The following is an 11,957-nucleotide window of genomic DNA, read 5'->3' on the forward strand; positions in this document are numbered from 1 at the left end:
GACAATTTTAACTCTTTATTTGAAACAATTCCAGAGACAGAAGGTTAGTCGTGACAACAGCTTCTCACTACAACACAAGGTGGGCATGGCTCACTGAAGGGACAGGCCAGGTGCCTCAGAACAATATATACAATTTAAACAGTGGCTAAACTGGTGACAGTTATAAAAACACAAAAAGGAGGCTGGGGAACAGCAAAGCCAACAGGGAAAGAACTAGGTACCCCCTTTGCTGGACGCTAAGAGTTTTCTGCAACTACAGAGGCAAGATGGGGAAGAGAAAAGATGGAGGCAGTGGGGGCAGGACCCATGCCCACAATTCTTCACCTATCCTTTGACCACAGATCCCATCCTGCATGACTCAGGGCCCCCACAGGCTTGGCCTGGCTCTTACAATGGGGGAAGAACAAGAGTGGGGAACCCAGCCCCAGCCCAAGTCAGAAGGTGGTTTTTGCCTTCGGAACTCTGTCCACTGAACTAAAGGGAGGCAGTTACAGAAAGCCGCTAAGCATGTTGACACCATGGCTCATGCCAACCTAAGATGGCAGAGAGACAAACACATAAACCAAGGGGACAGGAGTCTTCTCCCCATACTTAAGAGTCATTCTCTGCCTTTGAAGGAAAAAAAGCATTTAGAAGATTTTTTAAATTGCAGCACCAAGCGTTGGTGCTTGCTGGGGTGGGGAGGAGGAACAAGGTAGTGAGGGGCTTCCAACTACCAATTATCTTGTGGGAGGGAAGAGTGCCTAAGCTCTGTGTTTTAGGTAAATGGTCTCTTCATCACTTTCATAGTTCCTTTCATATCTTTCATACAAGACCCCTTAGTTTGTGACCAGGGAAGAGTAGAGAAGTGAGTGGGGACAAGGTTGAGAAGGCAGCTGGGTTCTTCCCTCGGCCAAACCTAGGAACAAGGGCCTTGACCTATGTGGGATGGGTCAGGAAACCCAAAGCCAACAGGATCACCAGAGCTATGAACACTTCACTCAGAGTTTGGCCCCAGGAGTTTACTCTGAAACATGAAGAAAATGGCCTAGCTGGGTTTTGCCCATCCCTGGGAGACCAGTCTCTCAGTACAGAGGACTGAGGCCTTGTGGTCGTCAAGTGGTTTGGGAGAAGGTAAAAGCCAGGGATTCCTAGGGAAGGCAGGGAATGGATGAGTAGAAAAGGGCAGTCAGAGCCCTTCAGAATGAGTAGCATCGGTTCCTGGGCCTGTCGCCCTGTGGGACGTGGCCGTGGGACAGACGTCGTGGAAGATGGATACGGGAAGCATGTGGGCTCAGTCTAGGTCTTCCTCCCCGGGACGACCCAGCTCCTCATAAATCTCACGCACAGCCAGAATGCGATTGAGCATGCTCTCCAACATGCTGCGGTCCATGGGGATCACAGAATACCAGAGAGGTGACTCAGCAATGCAGGACCGCTCGGGTTGCAGGTAGAACACGTCATTGCGCGTCCGGAGGCTTTCAGGACTGCAATGGTGGGGGCAGGAGGGGGGCAGGTGGACAGAGGTCAGTAACTGGGAGAAGTAGGGCCCGTGCGTCCCCAGGCTAATGCCATTCCTGCGAACCTACCAACTCACCATTTTGAGAGATAGAATTCATAGAACTTGACAGGGCAGCGGAGGGGATTCATGCGGTTCTCACGCTGCTCTAAAATGGGGGCTTCATCATCTCTCTTCCGTTTCCCAGGACCTGTGTCTGTGGAGGAGGCAAATGACCTGGACTCATTAAAAGTGCAGTCTCAACGATGGATCTCCAAGAGCACAGTCCAGGGCACAGGTTGAAGGCCTCAGGATACAAAATGGGCTCATGGAGAAATAAAGGCAGAAGAGTCGGTCAGTCTCTCTGCACCAACTCAACATTCTGCAACGTGCTGCTCTGAAGGGTGCCCTGGTTCTCACTGTTAAAACACTCTCTATCATCTTCCCAAAGTTGATTTCCTAAAGAGGTGATCTCAGAAGTCACATGGACAAACTGACAAAACAGACCCTACTGTAAAATCAGGGCTGCTTTCTGGGACAAACAGCGATGGCTCCAGCACCCCACACATTAGTCCTGGTAGAGTCTCAGGTCCAAAAGGGACCTTGGGAACTGATTCCAGGGCCAGAATAGAAACCAAGGTACTGTGGCAGTTACGCCCAGCAGCAGAGCCATGGAAAGCCTGTCATTCACTCTTGTCAACTCCCCCTTCAGCCAAACACACCCAACAGCTTCCTACCTGTCCACCACACCTCCTAAAAAGTAAATTGCCCTGAAATGAGGAAAGGCAGGAAACAGGCAACTGGGTAACCTCCTATATGTGATAATCACTTCCCACCAGATTGAAAGACTGGTTGTTGTTCCTTTTTTCTGGAAACCAGGAATGGAAGGATAGGGAAGCTAGAGATAATGGAGAGGGCCAACCTGGTGGTATGGTGGGGCAGGGAAGGGGAAAGCAGAGGGAGAGGAAAAGCAAAGGCGGGGGCAGCATCATACCTCGCCCTTTCCTCTGGCGGACAGGAGCATAGTAGCGGATGCTCACCACCTTGGTGGTGCCCCGAGGGGTGGTACACTTGCGGGACTGCCGGACCACATTGGTGAAGGAGAGCTGCATGTGTTCCTCGGCTGTCTGAAGCCCAAAAAACTTAGTGTTGAAAAACATGAGGGTGTTGAGAAGGACAAAGGGCGAGTAGACCCCCAGCTGCTTACACTCCCAGAGGTGCTCTTCCTCTACTCGGGAGAACACCGTATCTGCAAAGGCAAGGGGGAGAGGCTGTCAGGAGGGACTGGCTACCCACACCTATCCCCTTTGCTCCCACACATTCCACTCACAAGCACTGAGCACACCAGACTCGTTTGGTCACTAAAGGACCACCATGTGTAAAACCCTGACACCTTGCTATACTGCACAGGAGGACTGGATTTGTTTGTTGGCTTTTGGTGGGGTTTGGGGGGAATTTTTTCCCCCCAGTTTCCACCTGCATTAGAAGTTTCACTCATGTAAACCTTCAGGAGTCCAACTTCCTTCTTTCTTCACTTACCACTCAACCCTGGTCACTTTTTTGGTCCCAGAGATAGCTCTTCAGACCTAAGGCTTGATCCCCTCCTCATGTTCAAGAACAGGGGCTCTGATTCCCCTAGCTCTAAACCCCAAGGCACCCAACTACACGCTCCTGTACTCAGACCCTTTTGTGAAGAGTGGCAGACCCAAGAGTCCAGGGCTCGGAGTGGTACACTGGAAGAATAGAGCAAAGGGCAGAGGGGTTGCCAAGTCCTTGGCCCTTACTGTTAGGGAGGAGCGTGGGCTGCCAGGTACTCAGAGACTTGTTGAGTTCTTGAACAAAAGTCAGGTAGTAAAGGTCCGTGAAAATGTTCACCATTCGGTTATTTTCCAACAAGTACTGGAAAAAGAAAAACAGACACACATACAGCTAGACTCTGGGCCCTAGAGGAAAGACAATGATGCCAACGGCCTCAGGCATGGCGACCTGGACAGTTAGGAGACCATGGGAAACAGTTGCTGGGTTAAGTGATCCAGAGTGGTTTTCCCCAGGTAAACCTACAGCTCTCAGGTGCTGAGGCCCTGTTGGAGGAGAAGACAGTTTGGAAGAGACGTATCACAGCTGCTTCTTCACAAGCCCACACCCCTTTGTCAGCTAAGGCACATGTGACTTCTCCCCATGGAAACCAAACATTACCCCACCATTCAGGAGACCTCGCTCTGCCCATCCGTCCCCTCTGAGCATGGGTTTGAGGACAACAAAGCAACCCAGACAGCAATGAATACTGCTCCTTGGTCAATAGTCCTGGAATGCAGCTTTGATTTTGGTAGAGTATTGTCATTTCTTGTCCTGTCTGGAGTAGGAGATGCCTGCTCAAGGCAGCAGATGAGGTGAGGAACAGGAAGTGGGACAGAATCATTTCAGGTAGGACCCTGCCTACTGTGCTGAGTTACGACAAGTGAGGCGGCATGTCAGTGGTACCTGTTGGATGCCAAGACACAGATAGTAGATGCTATCAGGTTCATATCGTTCACCGTTGGGTCGAGTGATTTCTCTCACAAACTGGGCCAAACCATAGTTGAGTTCAGCAGCTGAGCAGGCCAGAATATCCTCCTTGATACGCATAGGTTTGGCTGCAAAGATACACAGTGGAGGTAGCTGGCATTAAGACAGCTCCACATGGAGAATTTCCCTTAGCTCCATCATTAACCCCTTCATCCCTTAGTCACGTCCAGCTCCAGAACAAACCCAACAATCACACAAAGAGCCTTCAGTCTTGAAACCTAGATGGCATCTCCCCTTATTCTGTAACTCCTCTACATCTGCACAGGATGCCCTATGGACACCTTCAGCTGAATCACAGCCCTGCTCCCTCTCCCCTTCCCCTCCTCCCCTGGGTACTTACGGCCAAAGCGCAGCTCATCACCCTTGCTAGTTTCTCCATTGGCATATTTCGACTGCACCCAGCACTTCCAAGCATTGACACCATAGGAATAGTTGAGTCCAGTACAACTAGGCTGGCTGCTCATGGAGTCCCGGGAACAGCTCTCTGAAAGCACCAGCCGCTTTTGACCCTGGAGAGGAAGAGAAAGGAGTGGGTAGCAGAGGTAAGGCAAGGAGCACTGTGGAAGCAAGTCAGGACAGTGTTCACCACCAGGGCGGGGTGGGACCAATTTAAGAATGCAGCAAGCTTCCACAGCACAGGACCCCAGGAACAGCTCTGATGAGCTCTGATGAACTGGGGAGAAACTAGAGTTTGGCTGTACCTTAATGCAAACAGTCCCTGGAGAATGGAATGGCAACCCACTCCAGTATTCTTGCCTGGAGAATTCTATGGACAGAGGAGCGTGGTGGGCTACAGTCCATGGGGTTGCAAAGAGTTGGACATGACTGAGTGAATAACACAACACAATGCACACAGTGGTAGAGAAAGGAGGCTAGGGAAGGGGAAACTAAGGCTTCTGATTTGGCTACGAAAGCCCCACACCCACCCCACTGCCCTTCATGCCTCCATCCCTCTTCTGTGGATATAGAAGCTCCAGTCCTCACCTTCCTCATGGCTCGGGGAAGGTCTTGTTCAGTAGACACGTCCTCAGGCCCTACCAGGCCACAATCAAAGAGGAAGTCCACACTGGGGTTAATGTCCAAAGGATCTAGAGGGGAAAGGAAGAAGAAATCGATTTTTTAAGACCTCAACCCTGTAGTCCTCCCACCTCACTCCCACTACTTGTCCACTTGACTCGAGATGAGCCTCCCAGACATCTTCACTATAGTCAACAGGACAAAGCTATACACAAAGAACATGCTCACAGGCATGTACACATAAAATTCACAACATTGGGAAGATTCCTAACACTACTGAATTATAAACTTAAACATGGTTAAGTTGGTAAATTTTATGTTATGTGTTTTTATTTTATTTTATTTTTAAACTTTACAATATTGTATTAGTTTTATAACAACTACAAAAAGAAAAAAAAAAAAAAAAACAAGACTCAAGTGTAAAAAAGTGTCCTGGTATCTCTGGCACTGCTCTCTGTGAGAGTCTTCTGTTTAGGGTCATTCTTGGGGTCACAAGCAACATTTCTTTCCTGACGGTACACATGCTACTATATGCAGTGGGCACACCCTGAATCCTACTCACTCTTGGGGAAGTCTGCCTCCAAGTCTTGTCCAGGCTCATCCAACACATTGGCCATCTTGACGGCCATGGCCAGGACATCATCCCGAGCTGGCCCAAACAGGTCACAATCTTCCAGAAGTCCCTCTGCACTCTGGTTGCTCACAAGATCTGGGTGGCAGGGAGGTTGGCTCAGTCTCTGCAGCTCTTCCTTGGTGCCCCCCAAAGGCTTTCAGGGGCTGATCCCAACTGTTCCCCATCCCACCAGGCAACAGGATCACCATTCTCCACCCCCTTAGGCAGACACAGACTGGCAGCACCCTGTCTCCCTCACCACCGCTGCCCATGGCATACCACAAAGGTCAGATGAGGCCTTGTCCAACTCCTCAGCCTCTGCGATCATCTCTGCCATAGCCAGGATATCGGCCTCCAAGGGGTTGGACGGGATCTTCACCTTCAGCTCCTCAATGGTCTCCACAATCTTGTCTGTGCTCTCCAAGGTAGTGGGCAGGAACATGGGCACAGGCACCTGGAGGCATGAATCCCAACTAAATGCCAAGAACCACACTAGCACATGAGATGAACAGCTAGTGAGAGGGAGGGAGTGGGGGTGGTGGCCTCCAGCCTGGAAAAGTGAAAGAGGCCCCCAGCAGGAAGGGCAGGAACACTCACCGGGATAGGCATTGAGAAAGGCACCGGGACTTTCTGGCAGTACAGATGCATAGGCACTGGCACAAAGATGGGCACTGGGATGGGCAGCACGATCACCTGTGGCTTCCACTCTTCTATTGACAAGAAAGGGGTCTTCTCAGAGACCCTGGCAGATGAGTCACATCTACCCCAGGACCTGATACTTGTTCATCACCCCCAAAAGCTCTAACATGTGCTCAGTATCACAAAGCTGCCCTTGAAACAAATGTTGACAGATGACCCTGGGACTCCAGAACAATATGCAGGACACTTCAGCCATCTAAGAAACTCCCTTGTCCAGCTCCCAGGCATAGGAAGAGGCCTAAGACCATAAAATACAGCCTGTGGCACCTTGGTACCCTCGCTCACCTGTCTGACTCCCTTTGGACTTCATCTCCACCTTGCAGGAGACCCCCCGATTCTGCATCAGTGGTTTACACATAGCAGCTTTGTTTTTGCGGGGTGCTGCTGGGGGTGGTGGCGGTGGTGGTGGAGGAGTGGAAGCAGCAGGGGCTGGTCGGGTCTTCACAGGGATCTGCAAACACAAAGGAACATGAGTACCACTGCTACAGTAACCCCTTTGAGACCATCTTCCCCCTTGGCTCTTGCCTTGACCTTGCCCAGATTTCCATTTTCCTGTAGGGTCTTTATGGTGTTTCTGTTCTCCACTTTGGTTTGAGAGGGTGTCTGGGGCTTTGCCTCAGAAGACTGACCTGTAGATCAAAACAAATGAATGCTCTCATCTGAGGCACTAGCTCTCTGTTTTCCTCACCCCTGCTCCAGGAGGGCTTTGTTAACAGAACTCCGAATGTGAATGGTAAGTCTAGAATTTTCCCTTCACTCCACCCCAGCTCTAATCTTCTCTAGGTCCCAGCAATAGTGGCCAAAAAGATTCTTTGCTCCCGGCTGCCAAGAAGGATTAAAAACATTGCTTCCCCAATAACCCATAATTTGAGACCTTCCATTAAATGGCCATCAGGAGTTTAGTACCCCTGGAGTGTGGAGGTGCCATGGTGATATTCTAGAAATGACAATAGTCTTCATTCTCCCTAAAGGTGTTTACGTTGAGCTTGTGTTGACACTTCCTTCTCTCTGAAAAGGAACCACAACCCCTATATGCCCCACTCTACCAGGGCAGGTACCCATTCCTTACAATATATACCTTATAGAAAATCAGTAGGATCTAACTCTCAGAACCCCTTTTTAAAAGCTCTCAGAACCTTTAAATGAGACTCCTCTAGTACCTGCACAGTTCAGAAGCTAAAAAACAACACAGAAACAGGAGCTCTGGCCAGGGATGAGGTGAAAGCAGGAGAGGAAGAAGAAAGGGGCTGGGCCCAGGGTCAGAGGAGTCCAGGCCAGTTCTAACAAACTGTGCCCCCTGCCCAGGACTCACTGTTCAGGAGGCTCTCAGGCCCACTCTGGGTATCCAGGTTGGGTTGGTTCTGCTGGCTGTAGAAGCGCAGCAGACACTGTTGGTTGCAGAAATGACGGATCTGCCCACGCCAGTGGATGGTCTCCAGCAGCTTCCCCTGGCGCTTACAGGCATGGCACCGGGCAGCCTGAGGGTGTTGACAGGGTGGTCAGACCTGCCTCCCTAAAATGTGCTGGGTCCCTTGCCCTGGGATAAGCCATGCCACTCTACGGAAGCTGGGCTAGTCGGAACCTCCTCCCTGGAGATGGACCCACAGCCTGATGATGGCACAACAGCCCGTGCTCCTTGCTGCCCTTTCCTTCCTTTGTGACATGCAGCCCCCCTTACCTTGCAGTACCACAGCAGGTACTTGCTCTTACAGTCCTCGCTGCAGAAGTCCCAGGTGCTGCCATCCAGCTGCTCAGTGACTCCGCGCTGGCAGGTCTGGGAGCAATAGGTACAAGTGATACAGCATAATCCCAGCTTCTTAGTGAAGTCCTGTTTGTATAGCAGCACACAGCCTGGAAAGGGGGCAACAGAGAAGAGTCCAGAGACATGAGATCTCCATGTGGCCATGAGACCCAACTTTCTCAAGGCAGTGCACCTGAAATGTTTAACAGCCTCCAGAGTGTCCTGAGCAGAATGGACCACCCTGCAAGCCTACCTTACTTAATCTGCTGTTCTTCCCAGCTGCAAGGTACAGGACTCTCTGGCCCTTCCCCATCTCCTTACCTTCACTGCAGAAGCTCTTCTCCACCCCACTGAATCGGAGCTTCTCATGCAGGAGTTTCTCCTGCCGGCAATGCTCACACTGGGACACCACACCCCGGAGGCGCTTGAAGTCCTCACAGCAATCACGACAGCAGAACTGGAACACCTGGTCCTGGGACGGGGCATGGGGTGGGGGAACAGGGCTGTGACATCTGGACCCAGCGAGAGCCAAGCAGAAGGACCCCTTCAGACAGATGTCTGGTCATGTAGCAAAATATGGGTGGGGGTGGGGATCTTACCTGCCAGTCCAAGACCTCAGGCTTGCCACTGAAGAGGCTGTGGCAGTAGTGACAGCTCAGGTGAATGCCCCCCTCGGGGCTCGTGCGCTGGAGGGAAGGAAGACAAACAAGGGAGGGCCAAGATGTGTGCAGTGGGCTGGCGGAGGGAGGGGAAGTCAGGCTTGCTCTTTGCTCTGCCCAGGCCTACCTACCCCAGGTCTCATACCCTCTCTATTGCCACACCCATTATCCCTCGTCCAGGGTCTGGAGTACCTGGAACTTGGTCCAGCAGCTGGGGCTGCAGAATTGGTAGACTGTGCGATCAACCTTGTTGTAGTAACAGGGGTCAGAGAGGCTGCGGCGGCAGAAGCTGCAGGGTCGGGGAGGGCCTGGGGCACAGAGAGAAAAGGACAGAGAGAGGAGAGGGAGAGAAAGAGAGAAAGAGAGAACACACAGCAGGTGTAAGGCAGTGCAGAGATGGAACGGGAAATCCACGGGAGAGTGTGGTTGGGGCCGAAGTTGGGCAGCAGGGGTTACTATAGAAGGAGTATGGGAGGTAGAAGGAAGGCCAGCAGGGGTCTCAGAGAAGAGGGCTTTGCACCTACCAGTGAGCCCTGCCTGCTTCACTTTGTAAGAAGTGGTACAGCACAGGGAACAGAACAAGCTGGTCTTGCCATTACGGTCCACATGGGATAGCATCTCAAAGTTCTTACACAGGGTCTTGCACCAGACACATGGGTACACCCGTGTGTTTTTCTGTGAGGATGGGGAAGGAGAGGCTGAGGCTGGATTTGTCCCTTCACTTTTATTTTTAAAATTTTTAAAACATGAGATATTTCAGGCATACAAAAAAGAATAGATGATGAGATAACAAACACCTGTGTGTCCACCAGCCAGCTTCAAAAATAAAACATAACAGATACAATTGAAACCCCCTTTATTTGTTTTATTTCTCCCAGCCCTCGACCCGTCAGGCACCTTTATTTCTCACCCAAGGACCACACCCCCTTCCACAGCCCTCTAATGCGCTACTCCCTCGGCCCCACCTTCTTGTATGCCCCCAAGCAGGTTGTGTTGCAGAACCGCTTTTGTTGGCCCTCGTGGAAGAGGAGCTCGGGGCCAGGGCTCCCAGTCTTGGTGTAGATGTAAGCCCCGCACTGGTCACAACAGTTGGTTTTCAGTCCCTTGTTGGCCCGGAATTTGGAGAAGCAAGAATTGCTGCAGAGCCGGTGCACCACGCTGCCATTGCTGACCTCATGCAGGACCTGCCACACACACACACACACACACCCTGAGCTGGGGCCTGGCCACCACCACCCACCCTGGTGCAAGGATGGCCCGCCCCACCTCACCCTAGACCTTTACAGCAGACAGCGGGCCCAGGGACCCCCCAACCTGCACATCAGGATGTCGACTTGATGCTGAGGTCCTGGGAGGCAAGGACGGCCAGCTGCACACAATCCTGGAGAAGCTCTAGCCTTGAATCCACTCCCTCACGATGGCTGCTTCCCCCTCCCCACATCCCTCATCCACAGGGCCTGGCCCCTGCAGCCCCAGGATTGCAGGGGCGGCTCAGGGCTGGCCAGGCTCTGAAAGTCAGCCCCCATCCAGCTTCCTCACCTCTCCAGTCTTCTGGCATATGCTGCAGCGAGTGGCATCAGCAAGATCCCCAGACTGGGGGATTGGGCGCTGCTGCTGGGCCTCATACAGGGAGAGACAGACGGATGTGCAGAACTCATGGAAGGAACCTCCCGAACCGGTCTGCGCCACAACGGAGTCCTTGGTGTTCCAGATCTCCCTGGAGGTGGGGACAGGCTTGTACATTTAGTCGATACCACCCCCTCATTTCATGAGCCTCCACCTTCCGCCTCTGGGATCAATGACCACAGAATCAAAAACATTCTCAGACACCCTTCCTATTAGTGAATTGCCTCTATCCCGTATGGTGCTAGGGTCTTGCCAACAGAATCTGTCTCACCCTTTACTCCCGGCCTGATCCCTGCTCTCCCCACAGCCCCAGACCCTCACGTACTTCTTGCAGAAGGTGCAGGTCTTTTTGCCAGAGGGCTTCTTGGAGAAAGTGGTGAGGCAGGATGAAGAGCAGAAGAGCTGAGGCAGCCCCTTGCGCTGGTAGGCCGTCTGGCCCTTCTGCAGCGGTGTCCGGCAGTGGGCGCATGTCATCTTGGTGCCTACTGAAGAGCGCCCGGCCCTCTGTGCCACACTCGAGCGTAGAGACATGCGAGGAGAGCGCCGGGGCCGGAATGGCACGAAGTCCTCATCATTGGGATCATCTACCATGGCATCAGAATCCTCATCTGACACTGGAACTGGGTGGGGGGGGGGGCGGTGGTGCGTGGGGAGAAAAGGCTAAGGGACCAGGCCTCCAGCCATCACCTGACCTGCAGGTAGTTCAGCTGATCCTGGGATCCCCAATCCCCATGGTTCTTGGCTTTCCACTCTGCCCCTATTACACTGGAATCTCAAGCTACTGGTGTCACCATCCCTTAGTTACTCTGTAATGTCCTAGGGAGGGGAAGGTAGGGATCCAAGTGAGAAGATTCGGGGACAGGGATGGCAGAGTTGAAACAGGAAACTCCATTCTCACTGCTCTTGTTTTCAATTTCCCCCACTGCCCCAGGTTCCCATGCCAATCCAGGGCAGAGATAGGTGCTTCACATTCTGCATGGTGTGCAGCACCACAGGAGCTGGGAGATCCATGCCGGCTACATCCCACCCGGTCACACTTCAAGTCCTACTCACTGCTTTCAGTGGAATCCACAACCTCAGGTTTTGGAGGCTCTACTCTTCTAACGCGCTCGCTTCTCTTCTGCACCTTGGAAACATGGGGAGGAAAGCTGACACCAGGGGCAGGCTAAAGGGCCAGCTGCACTAGTACAGGGTTTGGGGGGTGTACAGAGATGGGAGGGGGAGAGAGAGTAGGGACCCTGGGCCCAGCCCTTAGGAGGAGGGGAGAAAAGAGGCTGGACTTTCTCCTTAAGAAGCAATAGACACAAGTGCTCCCTCCCTCCTCCTAACTCTCCTCACATACACTCTCCACAGAACAACATCTGGGAGGGAAAATGAAGGGTCTGCCCTTCCCAGAGCTATAGGGGGAACCAGACTCCTTCCAATCCCCTCCCCCCTCACCCTCTCAGGCGGCTTCTCACTCGCCTTCCCAGTCAGGCCATCTCCTGCAAAGGAAGCAGAAAGCAGCCTAATTCTTGAGCCTGCCCTCACCACCCCCTCCCTGGCTCAACCCCCGCCTCC

At 52.5% G+C, this 11,957-nt stretch overlaps 1 protein-coding gene across 10 annotated transcripts in view; it reads right to left on the reverse strand.

Moving 5' to 3' along the window:
* The window catches only part of ZMYM3 (zinc finger MYM-type containing 3), a 15,319-nt gene continuing 3,362 nt past the window's right edge, over positions 1 to 11,957 (reverse strand). For 4 of the 10 annotated variants that reach the window (XM_027534731.1, XM_027534728.1, XM_027534730.1 and 1 more), the window contains exons 3-25: positions 11,838 to 11,881; positions 11,451 to 11,523; positions 10,723 to 11,017; positions 10,311 to 10,488; positions 9,737 to 9,955; positions 9,296 to 9,446; positions 8,964 to 9,079; positions 8,712 to 8,798; positions 8,434 to 8,584; positions 8,050 to 8,222; positions 7,684 to 7,849; positions 6,897 to 7,000; positions 6,657 to 6,822; positions 6,270 to 6,382; positions 5,952 to 6,126; positions 5,622 to 5,768; positions 5,027 to 5,130; positions 4,383 to 4,551; positions 3,959 to 4,110; positions 3,262 to 3,376; positions 2,472 to 2,726; positions 1,577 to 1,694; positions 1,274 to 1,466 (exon numbers count right to left, since the gene is read on the reverse strand). In XM_027534731.1, the coding sequence (XP_027390532.1) occupies positions 1,274 to 1,466; positions 1,577 to 1,694; positions 2,472 to 2,726; positions 3,262 to 3,376; positions 3,959 to 4,110; positions 4,383 to 4,551; positions 5,027 to 5,130; positions 5,622 to 5,768; positions 5,952 to 6,126; positions 6,270 to 6,382; positions 6,657 to 6,822; positions 6,897 to 7,000; positions 7,684 to 7,849; positions 8,050 to 8,222; positions 8,434 to 8,584; positions 8,712 to 8,798; positions 8,964 to 9,079; positions 9,296 to 9,446; positions 9,737 to 9,955; positions 10,311 to 10,488; positions 10,723 to 11,017; positions 11,451 to 11,523; positions 11,838 to 11,881 (3,464 nt within the window). Of the gene's footprint in view, positions 1,467 to 1,576; positions 1,695 to 2,471; positions 2,727 to 3,261; positions 3,377 to 3,958; positions 4,111 to 4,382; positions 4,552 to 5,026; positions 5,131 to 5,621; positions 5,769 to 5,951; positions 6,127 to 6,269; positions 6,383 to 6,656; positions 6,823 to 6,896; positions 7,001 to 7,683; positions 7,850 to 8,049; positions 8,223 to 8,433; positions 8,585 to 8,711; positions 8,799 to 8,963; positions 9,080 to 9,295; positions 9,447 to 9,736; positions 9,956 to 10,310; positions 10,489 to 10,722; positions 11,018 to 11,450; positions 11,524 to 11,837; positions 11,882 to 11,957 lie in introns of all 10 variants that reach the window. The other 6 variants (XM_027534727.1, XM_027534735.1, XM_027534733.1 and 3 more) reach the window with 6 other exon arrangements.

The sequence above is a fragment of the Bos indicus x Bos taurus genome, chromosome X (assembly GCF_003369695.1).
Source record: "Bos indicus x Bos taurus breed Angus x Brahman F1 hybrid chromosome X, Bos_hybrid_MaternalHap_v2.0, whole genome shotgun sequence".
Taxonomy (NCBI): domain Eukaryota; kingdom Metazoa; phylum Chordata; class Mammalia; order Artiodactyla; family Bovidae; genus Bos; species Bos indicus x Bos taurus.